This window comes from Rana temporaria, chromosome 8 (genome assembly GCF_905171775.1).
Source record: "Rana temporaria chromosome 8, aRanTem1.1, whole genome shotgun sequence".
NCBI classification, from domain to species: domain Eukaryota; kingdom Metazoa; phylum Chordata; class Amphibia; order Anura; family Ranidae; genus Rana; species Rana temporaria.
Window position 1 is genome coordinate 67,827,357 of NC_053496.1, and position 18,625 is coordinate 67,845,981.

At 45.1% G+C, this 18,625-nt stretch overlaps 1 protein-coding gene across 1 annotated transcript in view; it reads right to left on the reverse strand.

Annotated features, from left to right (window-relative positions):
• Positions 1-18,625, reverse strand: part of WDR11 (WD repeat domain 11) — a 135,395-nt gene that overhangs the window by 9,190 nt on the left and 107,580 nt on the right. Inside the window, exons 23-26 of the mRNA XM_040361963.1 lie at positions 17,043-17,190; positions 13,682-13,777; positions 12,033-12,198; positions 10,317-10,414 (exon numbers count right to left, since the gene is read on the reverse strand). Coding sequence (XP_040217897.1) covers positions 10,317-10,414; positions 12,033-12,198; positions 13,682-13,777; positions 17,043-17,190 — 508 coding nt within the window. The remainder of the gene's footprint in view (positions 1-10,316; positions 10,415-12,032; positions 12,199-13,681; positions 13,778-17,042; positions 17,191-18,625) is intronic.

Below are 18,625 nucleotides of genomic sequence, written 5' to 3' on the forward strand. Positions count from 1 at the left end.
GGAAGGCATAGATTAGCCGATACTGACTCCACGGTGCCACCAACGCATCAGTCGCGTCTGCCCATGGGTCTCTTGACCTGGCCACAAACCTCAATACCTTCCGATTGAGTCGAGAAGCTAGGAGATCTACGTCCGGCTTGCCCCATCTTTGGCAAAGGAGCTGAAACACATCCGGGTGTAGAGACCATTCTCCTTGGTCCAGCATCTGGCGACTCGGGTAGTCCGCCTGCCAGTTTTTCTACGCCCGGAATGTATATGGCCGACAGGGCCGGTACACTCCTTTCTGCCCACCTTAGGATGTCAGTGACCTCCGATGCTGCAGCCAAGCTTCTTGTTCCTCCCCTGATGGTTGACATATGCCACCGCCGTGGCGTTGTTCGACTGGATCCTGACTGGACACCCCTGTAGCCTCTTGAGACCACGTGGAGAGGCACAGCCTGATCACACGGAGTTCCAGGACATTGATCGGCAGGCGGGATTCCTCCGGAGTCCAGCGACCCTGGGACGACTGGACAGGCTGAAATCCTTCGTGGCCACCATTCAGTGAAGAGGAAGGAACGACTTCCCAGACAGGAGTTCCGGTGATGTCAGCTACCAAACCAGGGAGGTCTTGATTAGGTGGCTCACCTGGATTTGAAAATCCAGGGACGATGGGCACTTCCTTCTGCAACACTCGTATGAAATTGAACATACGGTACCGCCTCGAAGGAGGCTACCATGAGACCCAGGACCCGCATGCAAAAGTGACGACCATCTTTGGTATGTCAACTACCGCACCGCAGCCCTCAGGGTCTGCAACTCTTCCACAGGGAGAAAAACGTTTGCCTCTGAGGAGTCCAGAATCAACCCCAGATATTGTAGGCGCTGAGTCGACGTCAATACTGACTTGTGTTTAGCACCCAACCAAAGTCTCGGAGGGTCCGACAGGTTATAGTCACGCTCACCTATAATTCTGAGCTTGAAGTGGCCCTCAGAAGAAGATCATCCAAGTATCCCATGATAGCGATGCCACGCCGCTGTCTTAGCAGGGCCAGAATCAGGGCGAGCACCTTGGTGAACACCCTCAGTGCCGAAGCCAGTCCAAAAGGGAGAGCTACAAATTGATAGTAGTCCTCTCCGACGGAAAGCACAGGAATCTCTGATGCCTGGTGCATATGGGAACATGCAAGTATGCGTCCTCGATGTCCAAAAACGCCAGAAAGTCCTGCGGATGGAGAGCAGTGACAACAGAGTGAACTGACTCCATCCGGAATCTTTGTACATTCACAAAGCAATTGAGGGCCTTGAGGTCCAGGATTGGACGAACACCATCCTTCTTTGGTACTATGAACAGATTTGAGTAAAGCCCCTGAAACCGTTCCTGTACTGGGACAGGAATGATCACCCCGCGTATCAGCAGATCCTGAACCGCCCCATACAGGGCTTACCGATGGGTCGGCTGAAGCTGGAGGGAAAAAAATCTGGTTGGTGGGCAAGAGAGAAACTCTATCTTGTACCCTGAGGAAATTTGTTCGCAAACCCACCGGTCGGCGATCAGAAATGTCCACCGGGTCGCAAAGACACCCCCCCCACCCAAGAGATGGGCGGGGACAGACCTTCATGCTGACGTAGGCATCTTAAATAAGGTCATCCAAAGATGCTCCAAAAAGTCTGTTGCCCTTAAAGGGCAAATCCATCAGGGCCTTCTTGGAAGATTGGTCCGCAGACCAACACTTTAGCCAGAGCAGACGACGCAACACCACCGCATAGCTTGAGGCTCTGGACAGCAGAGGCATAGTATCCAAGGCTGACTCGCAGGACAAAATTTAGAGTCACCTCGTCCAAGGGAGCCGGACGTGCTTTTAACCCACTGTGCAGCATTTTTGCCCATTCAGTGAGAATCTGAGACACCAGGGCCCCAACTAAAGGTAGGCCGATATTTGGCTATTTTTGATAAATCGGCATCGGACGATTATCATCAAAATTAGGCCGATATTTTACACTGACCGCCGTTCCTCCTCCCGTCTCCAAGTGAGAGAGAGAGAGAGGAGCTGTTCGCTTGATGTCGGGGGTGGGCGGGACACAGCAGCTATATTACACCAGCCAATGGAGATGGTATATGGCCCTGCCCGCTTTCTAAAGCAGCCCCAATCATTGGCTGGTGTAATTTAGCTGTTGTGTCCCGCCCACCCCCGTCATCGAGCCAACAGCTCCTCTCTGTTAGTTTCACACAGTTACACTCGGCATAGTGTGAAACCAGCCAGTGCCATCACCAATCAGTGTCACTGGCCAGTGCCATTGCCAATCAGTGCCATCTGTCAGTTCCAAACCAGTGCCATCTATTCTGAGGACATCAAGTGTGTGCTAGAGTGACAGGAGTAAGCAGGATGGAGTGGAGTGGGTGAGGTTTTTTTTTTTTAAATCGGCCACAAAAATCGGCATCATATATCAGCCATCGGATGCCCCAATTTCTACATATCGGCATCGGCCAGAGAAAAACCCATATCGGTCTACCTCAACCCCCAACCATCGTTGGACACACAGCCGAGCCCACCACATGTATAGGTTGCGGGTGACCGCCTCATCCTTCTTATCCGCAGGGTCCTTGAAAACAGGAGCCCCTTCCACTGGAATCGTGGTTACCTTGTTTAATCTGGACACAGGAGGGTTCACTAGGAGGAGAGGTCCATTTTTTCAGGAAACTCTCCTCAAAAGGGTAATGCACCGCCAAACTTTTAGGGACCAAAAAAACCTTCTGTGGTTTGTCCCACTCTTTGTATAAAAGTTTGTCTACATAAGACACACAAGGAAACACCTTAGCAATGCATGTCAGTCAGTCAGTCAGTCAGTGGTGGAGTAGGGTGCTTCGGACCTTCCGCTTACGAGCCTGCTCTCACCCAGACCTGGCAGTCAGAAGCTAGGCAGACTCTCCATACCTGCGCTGCACAAGAAACAGCTCCTTGGAACCAGGAACCAGCTCCTTTCTCTCCTCGTGGACTCCTCTTTCCTCCGCAGGTAAGACCCTGCCTCTCAGGGCCTGACATCCTGGGGAACCACTGACGGCCGTCCTTATCAGGGCAGCCGTCACACAGACCCCACACTGCGGCTCTCTGCCCCATCTTTCGCCCGGCATCGCCGCCCGCACGGCCACCCACGTTTGTGGTGGTCCCAAGTCACCCCCACCTGGGTGTATTCTCGGCGTTTCTACACGCCCGCGCCAGCCTGCTCCTTTTCGCGGCCGCCGCACCTTAGGAAAGTCCCCGGCTTCAGCCGCGGCCTACCGGCGCGCCGACCGTTCTCCCTGCATTTACTTCCAATAGTGCAGATCGCTCTGGATTTTCGCCCCCGCACCCCTAGAGGTCCCCTCCACCCCCTGTTCAGCAACCTCATCGGTAAAATTACTGTTTTTACCAAGCTGACAGCCCCCCCCCCAGCCTGGGTCCTGTGCTTTGCCTGGCGGCCATTTTGGTACACCCCAGCAGCAGTGACACCCAGCATCCCCCCCTTTTCCCCTCCATAGCCTTCAGTCTTTGATCCAGGGTTTGATCCGATCGCCTTCTGGGATCAGGAAGGAATTTTTTTTCCCTGCCGCAGCACACTGGCCAGCTTGCCCAGGGTTTTTTTTGCCTTCCTCTGGACCAAAATTCCCTCGAGCAAGGATTCTGCGAATCCTCTCTCACCCAACACCCGCACCCCCGCCCACGGTGACTGGCAACAATGGTTAAATTGCGATACTCTGCAGAAACCATCTGGGGTCTGAGACAATTCGAAACAATATTACCTGCCGTCACCACAAAAGCCTTAAAATCAGATCAACTTTTGAGATTCAATCGTCGATCGATCATCAAAAATTTCAACCATTCAACACAGCTCAAGCACATATCATGTGCGTTGCTTAACACTAGATCGGCAGTTAAACACCGATCAGAAATCCATGATTTCTTACTACAAAACGATCTAGACTGCCTCTTTATTACAGAAAGTTGGCTGTCAGACGACTGCAACACCATTCTCGGAGAACTGGTATCAGCAAATTATCGCATCTTAACGGAAAATAGAATAGGGCAAAGAGGAGGAGGCCTGGCGGTGATTCATAAGTCTCATATTGCAATCACTAAACCGGTCCTTCAAAATCCTCTACCTTTTATGGAAACCCTTACGCTTCAACTTCAAGCTCACTCCCAGGAGACCGTTCACATTCTCCTCTGCTATAGGCCCCCTGGGCCCAAATCGCAGTTGCTTCCAGCATTAACGGAGTTCATATCCACTTACTCCCTTAACAGCAATCATCTTTTGCTGTTCGGGGATTTCAATCTGTGGGCCAACTCCTCACAGGATCCCATCGCGGAGGCCTGCATCGATCACCTGGAAGGGTTAGGACTTCAGCAACTTATATGCGGACCCACGCATGCTTCAGGTCACACACTCGACCTAATTTTCAGACAAAATCTGAAAATAAACATTTTGGGTAATGAACCTTTGCCATGGACAGACCACCATGCAATTAGCTTCATAATTCCCAGAATTCCACTAGTTATGAAAGTACCCAAGCCGGTGACAATACACTGGGCTAGATCTCAGAAGAAGCTCCACTCGGAACTCTTCAGATCTACCCTGGGAAACCGAATTGGGGTTATTCCTCCTCAGCTAGCAGCCTCAGATACATTGGATGCCATAAATGCAGCTCTGCTACAGTCAGCCGACTTAGCAGCACCAAAGCGCAAAGTCCGCAGCCGGGCAAAAAAGTCCAGCTGGTTCAATAACCAGCTGTCGCTATTGAAGCAAGAGCGCAGAAGGGCGGAAGCCGCCTGGAAAAGAAGTCCTTCAGAAGACCGCCTCAACTTCTACAAAGCAGTAACAACACGATATCACAAGGAAATTTTCAAAGCCAAAAAACTTCACTTTTCCATGGTGATTAACAGCGCAATGAATCGCCCACGCGAACTCTTCAGGATGGTCACCCAGACCATGAATCCGGGATGTCTTGAAGTCCCCACTTCAGACACCCAAGAGTTCTGCAATGAACTATCGGATTTCTTCATCAACAAAATTGAAAAAATTCGGGTAAGTATTCGGCAAAACAATACTCCACTCAGCCCCCTCTTCAATCAACTACAAAACACCAACAGAAAGCCTCTACAATCAACTAAGTTCACTCTGGAACCCATCTCCATCGATACCACCAAAAAATTCATTGGTGCGTTGCGGAACAGCACAGCACCCAATGACATCATTCCCACCAAGCTACTGAAGGAATGTGCCGACATCCTGGCGCCTCCAATCACACAGCTTATAAATCAGTCATTTAAAGAAGGCATAGTGCCTTCCCTGCTGAAAGAGGGCACAATCCTGCCGATCTTGAAAAAAACTAATTTGGATCCTATGGACCCAACTCACCGCCGTCCCATAACAGGTCTAAATGCTCTGTCCAAGATAATGGAGAAAGTGGTGGTAAATCAGCTGCAACAGCATCTGGATACCCACAACCTACTTGATCCATTTCAATCCGGGTTCCGTCCCGGACACGGGACAGAAACGGCCTTACTGAAAATATGGGACGATGCGCTCGAGGCCGCAGACGAAGGAGAATCGTGTCTCCTGGTTCTGCTGGACCTAAGCGCAGCCTTCGACACAGTAGACCATAAATTGCTACTGAGACGACTAACAGAAGTCGCCGGAGTCACAGAAGATGCCTTACCATGGTTCTCCTCTTTTCTCGGAAACCGATCACAAACAGTGAAACTGGGATCTTTCACGTCAGAAAAACGCACGGTGCCATGTGGGGTCCCCCAAGGATCCCCCCTATCACCGGTGCTGTTTAATATCTATCTTCGTCCTCTCTTTGATGTTATCAGTAGCCAAGAACTACTCTATCACTCTTATGCAGACGACACGCAGTTGTATTTTCGCATCTGCCACAAAAAGGATCATCATCTCAGATTAGAAAAATGTCTCTCTTCAATGGAAAACTGGATGACTAAGAGTTATCTCAAACTCAATAGCGCTAAAACAGAACTCTTTATGTTCGATGTCGGAAGAGACAACCGGCAACAAACTGGACACCATCGCCCATTCTGGGACAAATCATCGCCCCTAGCTCCAAAGTCAAAAGTCTAGGAGTCACGTTTGACACCTTCATGACAATGGACGCACAAATAGGGTCAGTAGTCAGCGGGGCGCACTATTTGATGCGCCTACTACGCAGACTTATTCCATTTATCCCCAAAGAAGACGTAGCAGTCGTGGTGGGAACAATCGTGAATTCCAGACTGGACTATGCAAATGCCCTTTACCTCGGGCTCCCCAAGTACCAAATCGCTCGTCTTCAAGTCGTACAGAATACGGCCGCTAGACTGGTGACTGGGAAAAAATCTTGGGAATCAATCTCACCTTCACTGAGATCCCTTCACTGGTTGCCAGTGAAAGACAGAATTGCATTCAAAGCACTCTGCCTGACACATAAGTGCATCCATGGGAAGGCTCCTAGATATCTATGCGACAAGATCAAACCGCACAATTGCAACCGCATTCTGCGATCCACCGACCAAAATCTGGTCAAGGTTCCTAAAACCAAATACAAGTCCAAAGGAGAAAGAAGGTTTGCTTTCCAGGGCCCCAGGCTTTGGAATGCTTTACCAACCAGCATTCGGTTGGAGCAAAACCACCTGTCTTTCAGAAAGCAGATCAAAACCCTGCTTTTCTGAAGGCATGAGACACAAACAACCAGCGCCCAGAGGCGATTCAGTTCGCATGTGCCGCGCTATATAAATTTTTCATTCATTCATTCATTCATGTCGGCTAATGGAACCGGAAAGGGACCGACGCCTCTGTTGCTTCAGTAGACTCCTCTATCTTTAGAATATCTTGCGGTGATGAGATCACCTACCAAAGCCTTTTCATGTGCTGACCCATTGTCATCTTCACTGTCCGGCTGATCTCGTGTTCCCACGTGCCGCTTTCACCTTGGCAACAAAAGCCTCCAGGATCGCCGACATAGCGTCCACCGATACATCGGGTGCAGGGAAATCAATTGTCGTTTCAGGGGAAGAGGCATCCGCTTCTGATGCCATGCTGACCCATGCCACCCACAGGGACTCCAGGCAAGGCAACACCAGACCACCCTCCTAGCTGCCATAGAGACAAGGGCAAAAACTGACACCCTTAAATGGCAGCCCAGTAGCGGACGTACAGTGCAGTTCCCGCCAGAGATGAAGCCCCCCAGCCTAGTTCACAGGGCCCAGGGAGGCGGGAGGGAAGGAACCCCTACTCGACCTCCCCAGGAATGTCCCGCTATGTCCTTCTTGCCGAAGCAGGGGATGACTACTTACCCTTCCTGCATGGATTATGCTGGAAGCATCCCAGGCAGACCATCTTCCGTGCGGTTACGGAGGTGAGTGTCGGCCGGGCACGCTGCAACTCAGCCGTCTAGACTGGTCATATGCTTGTAGCTCACCGGCAACCCGTAGAGCGACAGGCATGTTGTGGATGATCCAGTGCGTAGCCAAGGTCGGCACACGCTGGCTGGCCGAAAATGTGGAGACTAGAAGGATCTGGTATCCAGCCGGTCACCCAGTCGGCAGTTGATCACAGGAACAAAAAATAGAAATAAACCTCCAGGCCTATGGGCCCGAAGGGAGCCATGTTTTTCTCCTTTGCTAGGCAGAAAAAAAACTGAGCTGCAAGATGCAGGGAGAGGGGTTGTACCCCAGAGGGACCGCCCTTGGGCAGTACTGTACAGTGTGTGATGTGATTAACACTTTCTAACAAGTTTCTGCCTAGTCACTCCTGAATGAAGGCTAATACCCACTTTGTCAAGATTGCTGCTGTGTCCGTCCATGAACAAAAGAGCCTGAAATTCCACTGTCTAGTCACAACAAACTGATTTCTAATATTTGAAGCATTATCAATCAGGAACAAGCATGAGCTTACGTTTCTAGTCTGTTATCAAGAATACCAGATACCACTCTGAGGCATCCTTCTACACGTGCAGTACCAGACAAAAGAATTTACTAAAGAGGCAATGTGATGTTATACTGGTGCTATTTCAGGCACATACGGCTAGAAGCATGTCAGGAGTATGACCTGATCATATAGGTATCCCTTGAAGACCTTCTAAAATCAGCAGAACTCCAGGATAAGAAAATAAAGTCAATATACAAGTCACGTGCATTCTGCCTTGAATCTTAATGTGTTTTTGTGCATTTCTTCCAGATCTGTGCAGTAATCCAGTGTGAATTTTTGCCTCTGGAAAAGGAACGGGGGTGTCTGACCAGGCCGAGAAAGCTCTCACTGAGATCTACAACAAGCAAGCAGATGGATTTTATAATGAAATGAGTGGATTTGTTTGGATAGAAAAGCACAAGTGGACTGTATTATTGATGTACTTCCAGGAGGTATGAAAAACCCACTGCCTACACTTACATCTTAAAGGAAGCCTAATAAAGTAGAGATATGGGAGTACACACTGCTGAATTAATAAATAAAAGGTATAGGCTTCAGGGCTGTCATTCGTATGCTGGTTTCACTACCAAGGGTGTCTTTGACCTGAAATGAGTATGAGTGATGGAGTTCACACTTGACAGCCTTGAAGCCTGTAATTTAGCCTGCATGCCTTTTACAGCATTAAAAATAGAACCTGAGAGTATGGATAAATCCAGCAACATATAATGGACTTATTGCTTATTCTTGTAGCCATGATGACAAAGTGACAGCACTGCAGCCTGTGTTGATTTTAAATGGGAAATCATTTGTGTTCAGTATACAAGCACAGGAATGCCATTAGATGCTACTATACAGCATCCCTGAAAACAGGAGGCAACAGTTTTATTTTATTGGTCCGCCCTGCTGTCACCAATCCTTGCTTGATATCCTTGTCTGTCTCACTTGTCCACAGTATTAGTAAATACTGCTTGACCCTTGCTTACCTTTTTGGTAAAAAAAAGTCCACCTGACAAATTCCATTAGCTACCCATCTTGCCGTTACTGAATTATGCCTGCTTAAATGCCCCATTTATCTTTAAAGATATATATAGAACTCAACCACATACATACAAACATACACACCATTAAAGGGTGGGTGTACATATAGCACTCAGGAGTGTGAGCTACATGCATATTTCACAGGCCTTTTTACCTCAAATCCCCCCCCCCCCCATGTACAGAGCTTACAGAATAGTAGCATGCGGTCTTCAGGAAAAGCTGCTGCCAAGAGTTTAGGGTGGTTGTGCACATTCCCTGCCCCAAACTCTGCTCTCATAAGAATATGCAGGGCAGGGAGTGGAGCCATGTCACCTGGTGCCAGAAGGTGTGGAACTTTGTTTTGCCACATTCTGGCTGAAAAAAAGCCCTGCATGGGAACATTCCAATTGTTCATTAGCTTGGACTTACACGTCGATGTGGACTTTCTAGCAGTGCTGAGGCCTGGTGACTGGCCACTTAGGAACCTAGTGCTACATTGTGGAACGACATTTGATCACCATACCTGGGGGTAACTGGCTCTGACAAGTTAACATATGAAAGGAAAGTATAAGTTGTTTACCAAGATTGTTATCCAGAGAATCACAAGGTTTTAGAGCAGAAAACAATAACCACGGTTCCGTGCCCCTCTAATGTAGTGTAGCAGAGGTCTCCCTGCTCAGCTGTTCTAGCAAACGTCCTGAGGCTACACTACACGCAATGCAACGCAGACCTCAGCAAAGCCATTGTATACCAGCTGTTGCCTGGCTCAGGACTGATTTATTTGTTTTCTAGGCTGGGCAACCTCATACTAGAAGAATGCAGAGCAGCTCTTTAATGGCAGTCTCCGATCTGCTTGGCTACACTTAAAATAAGAGGTAAAAAGCTTTTCGTATCCACTTTAAAAACAGCTAAAGTGTAAGGCCTCATTGACACTTGCGAATGGGCTGTTTGGAATTAACTGCAGGAGACCCAACAGGGGTTCACTATGATTAGCTGCAGGAAGGAAACCCCACTGAAATCAACAGGAGGATGCTCCTGCAGCTATTCATGGGCAAGTGCATGCAAGTACTCATGCAGTGATTACATGCAATGGTCTGCCCCCAGGGGTGAACAGTCGCAGGTAAAATGCAGAATAAGCATTACATGGGATCTGTCGCAATATGTGTGTTATTTGGGGGAGCCGTCAGCTTCCCATTGCTATAATGGCACTTCCTATTAGCAGCTAATCACAGGGACCCCCTCTGAGTCTCCAGCAGCTAATCATAAAAGGGCTCATTCACAAGTGTTAATGGGGTCTTAATCCACTCCAGCACACTATAAATGAGTACTGCAAACTGGTGGGATTTAAATGCGTTGCTATGGATTCTGCTACTACTAACCTTGGCAAGCCATGCTGCATGATTCCACTCATTGTACGTCTGCAGGTAACGGCAGGCATCCGCAGCCTTGTCTATTAGGCAGAGTAGCTGCACTCCCTCTGTAAAGAAAAACAAAACTATCAGTTTTTCTTGTAAAACACCATATATTACCCAAAGGATTGCTAGATAGCATTTCCAGCGTGGAAATTAACGTTCTTTCAAACTAAAATAAGTGCATAGAAAATGTGAAATGAAAAAAAAAAACTAAAGAAAAAACAACAGTTTTAGGCCCAACTCCAGCCAAACTTTGTCATTTTGAAAATTGTGTATTTTGATTAGTTACTGGTAATTAGGAGAGGTTTAGGTGTGGCACTGTTCATATAAAGCCTAAAGGTGGTAGTGTAGTTTGAAAAATTGAATACTTTATGAGGATTGGAGTTTTTTTAAAGTGACGGGTACTAACAATCGACATTATAAATAAATAAAATTTGGTATACCAAAAAAAGTAGTGAGTGTTTGTTTTATGTGCTACAGCTTTAAAATGATGAATTTGTTGTTCAACCAGTTGTACAGTTTATAGGTCACATTAAAAGATGAAAAAATTTATGAAATTTTGTCTTTTTTTTACATCACAGAAACCTGACATTTTAACAGGGGTGTGTAGACTTTATGCAGTACAGCTCGGCAATACATGCACATTTTCCCATGTTTTATCCATTTAAGATCCTGGAAGTACAGAAAAATACCTGTTAAATTAGAAAGAAATGCACACGTCCTGTAATGCCGCGTACACACAACCGATTTTCATGACGAGAAAAATGTAATTTTTTAAATTGTGAAAAATGGTCGTGTGTATGCTCCAGAGCATTTTTCTCAACGAGAAAAATGCCAGAAATTTGTTTAGAACCTGCTCTATTTTTTCTCTTCGTTTTTCACATCGTTAAAAAAACGATCGTGTGTACGCTTTTACGAGGGGGGGGAACGCACATGCTTGGAAGCAAGTTATGAGACGGGAGCGCTTGTTCTGGTAAAACTAGCATTCGTAATGGAGATAGCACATTTGTCACGCTGTAACAGACTGAAAAGCGCGAATCATCTCTCACCAAACCTTTACTGACACACGGTAACACGAAATTAGCAAAAGCAGCCCAAAGGGTGGCGCCATTTGAATGGAACTTCCCCTTTATAGTGCCGTTGTACGTCACCGCGCTTTGCGCAAGCATTTTTTTTTTCACAAACGTCTGTATGCAAGGCAGGCTTGAGAGGAATCACGACAAATCACGTCGAGAAAAACGTCGTTTTTTGGCATGACGTGAATAACGTTCGTGTGTACGCGGCATAAGTCTTGTTGTGGACTGTCAACACAGGTGTCAGGCCTACACAGTGGTTTTTTTTTTCAAAACTTCTCAATCACTAATACTGCTCCCAGATCTCTACAACACAAAAGACTAACCATGCTGGCGTTCATGATTTCTGACAAGAACAGGATTTTTTGCACTTTTTAAACAAATATAACAAAAGATTTCCATTGATATATTTAACAGACCAAAAGGAAGATAAGAGTTCACTGCTAGGGTATAGATACACTTAATGTTTCATAAAATCACCTAAGATGAAAATCAATTCGGTAATAAAAATATAAAGCACAGAAATCAGTTGGTTAATTGTGCAGTTTACCAACATTGATAGATTGGCTTGTTTGTTCTAGCTAGTACTGCGAACAAAAAAAAATCCCACCTGCCAGTTTCCCATTGGCGATCATATTGGTTGCCACAAGTTTAATGGTACTCTGAGAAGGTCCAGAGGAAGTAACTGTGGTCACCAGACAGGCCTTCAGTGAATCACAGTAATACTGCGGATTGTCGGCGCTGGTCTCTAGTAGCAGCTGTACAGCTCTGTCAGTCTGTAGAAAGAGATACAGAAAGTTACTACCCAATACAAATACTGTAAACTGGTCAAAAATATTTTTCCTCAATAATGTAGTGCCATGTGCGTCATAGCAACCAGATCTCTTTATTTTATGGCCAAACAGGTAATTTTTGTGCATCACCACTCTCTGCCCTTTGCAAAAGCCTGATCATTTTGTTCCATAATACAGTATAGTCAGCTGTTATTAGGGGTCTATTTTGTTTATCAAATACATCTTTGAGACTTGCCGGTCTATAAACACTGTTAGCTCCAAACAACCGGACTGTGAAAAAGTTTAAAAACCAAAGTGAAGCCCCATAACTTTTCTGAAATTGGCGCATATTTTCTGTGCTGGCAGAAATGGAGCATTGCTTTTTTTTACATGCAGATGACATTTTTTTTCCATATAAAATATTCACTTTAAAATATATGAAGTGTAACATCACTTCTAGACATATTATGCAGTAAAACGAGATTCAGAAGGGTGTAAAACGTAAAGTAAGATATACAGTAAACAGTCTCAAAAACATCCACGTAATTCAGCCCATTTCACTCAGTCTTCTCGATTTGATGCTTCTTATTTGTGGCACATTAAAATCAGTGTGCTGCAAATAAGATGATTGCCAGCAAGGGGTTAGCATGCTTACTGGCAAGCAAGGAAACCTGCCATGAGAAAAATATGTGGGCTACTTTTGCCAACTTCCTCCTGAAAATACCATTTGCTTGACTGTCATCAATTTCTGACTCACCAACTCAGAACAAACAAACAGTAAGGGAAGTCAGAACCCCGGATCTGGAGGTTGTTGCAAGTCTGAACCAATGATCAACTTGACTGCCAAACTAGAATTTTCAGAAGATCAGCAATGGCCTACATGTCTCCCTCAGTACAGTGTCCATGTTAAGCACGGTGGCTTCCAGAAAGGGTAACAAACTGACTCTTCATAATGCAGTGAAATTATAAAACAATAGAGTTAAAATGGTATTAAAGGTTAACTTTTTATACTTACCTGCTCTGTGCAATGGTTTTGCACAGTACAGCCCCAATCCTCTTTTTCTAGGGTCCCCTTTTGGCAATTCTGGCTCCTCTTTCTTGAACAGTGCCCCCAATAGAAAGGTGCTTGCTATGGGGACACTGGTGTGTGTTTTCTCCGGAGCTTTGCTCTATGCGTCTATAAGACATATACAGTAGCGGATTGGCTCCATTCCCCCTGCTCTCGCCTTATTGGCTCGCTGGCTGTGATTGACAGTCAGTGTGATTGTCTCAGCTAGTAAGGAGAGGGAGTCCCAGGGCAGCCAAGGCTCTTTTGCACATCGTTGGATCAAGAGGGAGCTTAAGTTAGTATTAGGAGGGACTGTGGGGGGAGCAGCACACAGAAGGTTTTTTTACCTTCATGCATAGAATGCATGAAGGTAATAAGAAGCTTCAGCCTTTACAACCACTTTAGCTTGTATGTATTTTCAGAGATCTGTGAACTCACCTGTCCCAGTAGCAGTAGCTGGTCGGCACATTTTCTGGTGTGTTCATAACTGGAGCGTTTTACTTCCTGAAGGCAAATTCTGTCCAACTGAAATTTCTGCAGGTAAAGGAAGAGAAAATGATGTACATTAAATAAATATAGATTATATATTACATTTTATAAATGCTTGTATGAACACACCATTCTACAATCAGTGAGCCTAAATAAGGAATAAAGAAAATGTATATATTCATGGAAATAAACCAATATGACTAACCACAGACTGCATCAAGTTGATTATGTTTCAATGCTAAGAAAAGTGAAAGAAAAATATCTATGACAACTCCCTTCTTTACCAAGTCCTAAATCATTCCCAACTGTTGTAATATTAATATATATGTGTAGGTATTTTATATATTGTGTGATATGTATGGCACAATATATATGTGTTACATACAGGCATTCAAGGTTACACATTAAAGGGTGTTTGTTGATCAAAGGGGTTAGTGGCCAAACAAGATTTACTACACATATCAAAGTAGACAGAAACTGACTCGGATGTGCTCAGGCCACCTTTGGTATCTGTAATCTAATTGCACATATCAAAGACGACTTGTTAGAATGCAAATTAGGGCATGTCTCCGGCTGGGGTCATTCATTATCTGTCACTCGGAGAGACAGAACGTGGATCAAAGGTGGCCAATCAAATTGCTCAGCCATTCAGTGGATAGGCAATATAATTCTGGAGGTCAGTCTAGTCATTCTCAGAATATTTTCTATGAATATGAAGGCACAGGTCTAGAATTGATCTAGGAGACTCTCAGAATATTCTCTATGGATATGAAGGCACAGGTCTAGGAAAAGATGGGACTCTAAAGCTACTATTCGTTGTCATATTTACTCTGTGGATTTGTATCATCTGTGGACTTTGTTCTGTATTGGAAGTCAAATAAATTGCACTCTCTTGAGAACTTGGGTGTTGCTGTGAAACATAACTTATAGTCATCATACTAATACCTGAATATATATTTATCTACTGGACACTATACATTATATCACTACACCAACCTCTAAAATATCTCCAAACCATTTCACCTTTTGGGAGAAAAAACATAGTATTCGCTGCTCCAGCCTGACCTCTAGAGAACAATTTATATGTTCAATTATAGTTGCTGCCCACACTGTTCTGTGTATTCACACACCATCAACATTTATGAAAAATTTTAAGTGTTGCACAAGCCAAACACAAATTTTACATTCCCCCCAAAAATCACAAATGAATGCACCATCTACACACATACAACTGATCACATGCATTTTAAACTCTAGGTTCATAGTTTTTTTCATGAGCGGAGGAGTAAGTGGAAGTTCCATGACTCTGGAGGGATCCAACCAGGAGCCTGAGAAGGAAAGTCTTGGAGCAGAGAGTAGAAGTATCTGGGAGTGAACCCCATAAATATATTTTTTTTGGATTGTTTTGCACTAGGAATACCGTAATAATAATAATAATAATAATATACCATGCTATTTGAGCTCACAAAAGTTAGTTTAGTAATACAGTAGCATGATATTAATGCATGTGGTCAGTTGTACGTATATGGTGCATGCATTTGTAATTCTTTGAGATATAAAATTAGGTTGTGAGACACTTAATTATTCATATGCCATTTTACCTTGCTGGACACAGGAAGACTTAAACCTTCAGGAAAGTCCAAGTAAGGATGCAGGCAACACAACAAATAAGCCAAAGAAACAGAAAACTAGAGACCACCGACAGGTCAAAAAACTGCCTGAAGGACCTTATGTCCAAAGCTGGCATTAGATGAGGTCAAAACATCCACCTGGCTGAACTTAACCAGTTCCAGACTTTGGGCGTGCTACACAACCCCCAAAAAATATCATAATTGTACACAGGGTGTGTGTGTAGCACATCCAGCCTGTCTGCCCCCCTCCCACTCCCCCAGCAGTTCAATTAAAATTTGGACACAGGCACAATATTAGTTTTTTTCAGGTATTTACCAAAAAACATATTAAATGTATAGTTATACAATGGATATGGGCTGAAAGTCAGGTTTAATTGGAGAAGAGACATGGCACGTCTCTTCTGCATTTCAGAGCCTACCTGCTCGCAATTTGGGACAGAGGAACTTTATTTTTTATTTATTTTTATTAAAGTGGAACTAACGTAAAATTTTATAAAATTAATAATAAAAAAAAAATGTTTAACCAGTTCCCGACCTCCTCATGTACATTTACGTCGGCAGAATGGCACGGACAGGCACATCCACGTACCTGTACGTCCTCTGCTAGACGTGGGTGGGGGGTCCGATCGGGACCCCCCCCCCCCCCCCGGTACATGCGGAGGTTGGGTCCGCTCGGGGAGCGATCCGGGACGACGGCACGGCTATTTGTTTTTAGCCGCTCCGTCGCGATCGCTCCCCGGAGCTGAAGAACAGGGAGAGCCGTGTGTAAACACGGCTTCCCCGTGCTTCACTGTGGCGGCGCATTGATCGAGTGATCCCTTTTATAGGGAAGACTCGATCGATGGTGTCAGTCCTACAGCCACACCCCCCTACACTAGTAAACACACACTAGGTGATCCCTAAATGTTACAGCACCCCCTGTGTTTAACTCCCAAACTGCAACTGTCATTTTCACAATAAAGAATGCAATTTAAATGCATTTTTTGCTGTGAAAATGACAATGGTCCCAAAAATGTGTCAAAATTGTCCGAAGTGTCCGCCATAATGTCGCAGTCACGAAAAAAAACGCTGATCGCCGCCATTACTAGTAAAAAAAATAAAAAAAATAAAAATGCAAAAAAACTATCCCCTATTTTGTAAACGCTATAAATTTTGCGCAAACCAACCGATAAACGATTATTGCGATTTTTTTTACCAAAAATAGGTAGAAGAATACGTATCGGCCTAAACTGAGGAAATTTTTTTTTTTTATATATGTTTTTGGGGGATATTTATTACAGCAACAAGTAAAAAATATTGCATTTTTTTTAAAATTGTCGCTCTATTTTTGTTTATAGCGCAAAAAATAAAAACCGCAGAGGTGATCAAATACCACCAAAAGAAAGCTCTATTTGTGGGGAAAAAAGGACGGCAATTTTGTTTGGGAGCCACGTCGCACGACCACGCAATTGTCTGTTAAAGCGATGCAGTCCCGAACTGTAAAAACCCCTTGGGTCTTTAGCCAGCATATTGGTCCGGGGCTTAAGTGGTTAAAAGCTCCCTGGCTCCTCACACATGCATTTATGGTTAACTGCAAGCTGATGACGAGTTTTGAAGATCATAGTTTGTGTTACAAGTGCCCTTTGAAGACCAATATCAGCGTTCTCCTGTACTGCAATATAAAATCATAGACCACCTACCTGGAAGTAGGCATTCTCACATAACAGGTCATAACAGATGTCCAGGGGGTCTGCTGGAACTGTGACATTAGGTGAATCACTTTGGTAAACCTGTAGGTAGTGAGAAGCCACCGTCCAAAAATGAAGTTCAGATTCATCCCCATATAACCTGGAGCAGAGATGGAAGTTAATCATTTCAAACCGTATCCACAGTAACAGTGAGGAAGCATGATAGGATGTCAGATACTTTTATTGCACTGTCTAGAAGGTCTGGATCACAGATAAACAGTAGCAGTCAGGTAGTAATGTGTGCTCTCCAGGCCAACTCTATCTTAGGTATTGTACAATTTTCTTGTTCAAATTTTCTTTTAGATTTACCAATCAGCATAGTAAGCAAGTGGTTAAACAGTGAGCAGGCTGGAGGTAAACATTTGATACACGATGCTCTGAATCTGAACCAGGAATTAGTGTTTTCATTGATGAGGCAGAGGTTTGAGTTATATTTCAAAATGTTAAATTCTTTGGTAGGTTAGACATTTCTCACCTATGCATTTTAAATTGAATGTAGTCGATTGCCTGGAGCTCAGTTTTAAGAGGAAGATGTATATCAGCCGTCACTAAATGGCGGCCCGAGTCCGGCCCGGGTGGCACTTCTGCCCGGACCGCCAGTATAATTTTAAATGTCAGCGTTGGTTTGCTGGGGCCGCGGGTTTCCCCAGTGACGCTGAGAGCGGAGAAGACAAGCGTGCACTCACGGGGCGTGACGTCACGGGGCGTGACGTCACGTGCGTGCCCCGCCCCCTGCAGCTTGCGGGTCCACTCCTGGCTCTCTTTGCGAGATTGGGACGTGGCGTCCCGTGCGCGCCCCGCCCCCCTGCTTCTAGCGGTCCCGGGCTCTCCTTATCGTGCAGCTTTCGCCCATCTTGCATGCAAGGTATGTGACAAGTTAATTAGTTGTCACTAATGGGCAGATTTGTTATTGTATATTGCTGGGCATATGTCATTAATGGTCACGCTGATGGGCACCTTTTTTTATGTTAAGGGGCACTCTGATGAACAAATTTTATTTTAAGGGGCACTCTGGTGGGCACATTTTATTTTAAAGGGCACGCTGATGGGTATATTTTTAATGTGCACACTGATGAGCATATTTTGTTAAGGGGCACACTGATGGACACATTTTGTTGTGCCCATCAGAGTGCCCCTTAACATAAAATATGCCCATCAGCGTACACATTAAAAATATGCCCATCAGCGTGCCCCTTAAAATAAAATGTGCCCATCAGAGTGCCCCTTAACATAAAAGGTGCCCATCAGCGTGACCCTTATTTTATGTTAAGGGGCATGCTGATGGGAAATTTTTTTGTTAAGGGGCACTCTGATGGGCATATTTTATTTTAAGAGCAACACTGATGGGCACATTTTGTATTAAGGAGCACTCTGATGGGCAGATTTTATGTTAAGGGGCATGTTTTCTTGTGCCCATCAGAGTGCCCCTTCATATAAAATGTGCCCATCAGGATGTCCCTTAACATAAAACTTGTCCATTAGAGTGTCCCTTAACATAAAATGTGCCCATTGGCGTGACCCTTATTTTATGTTAA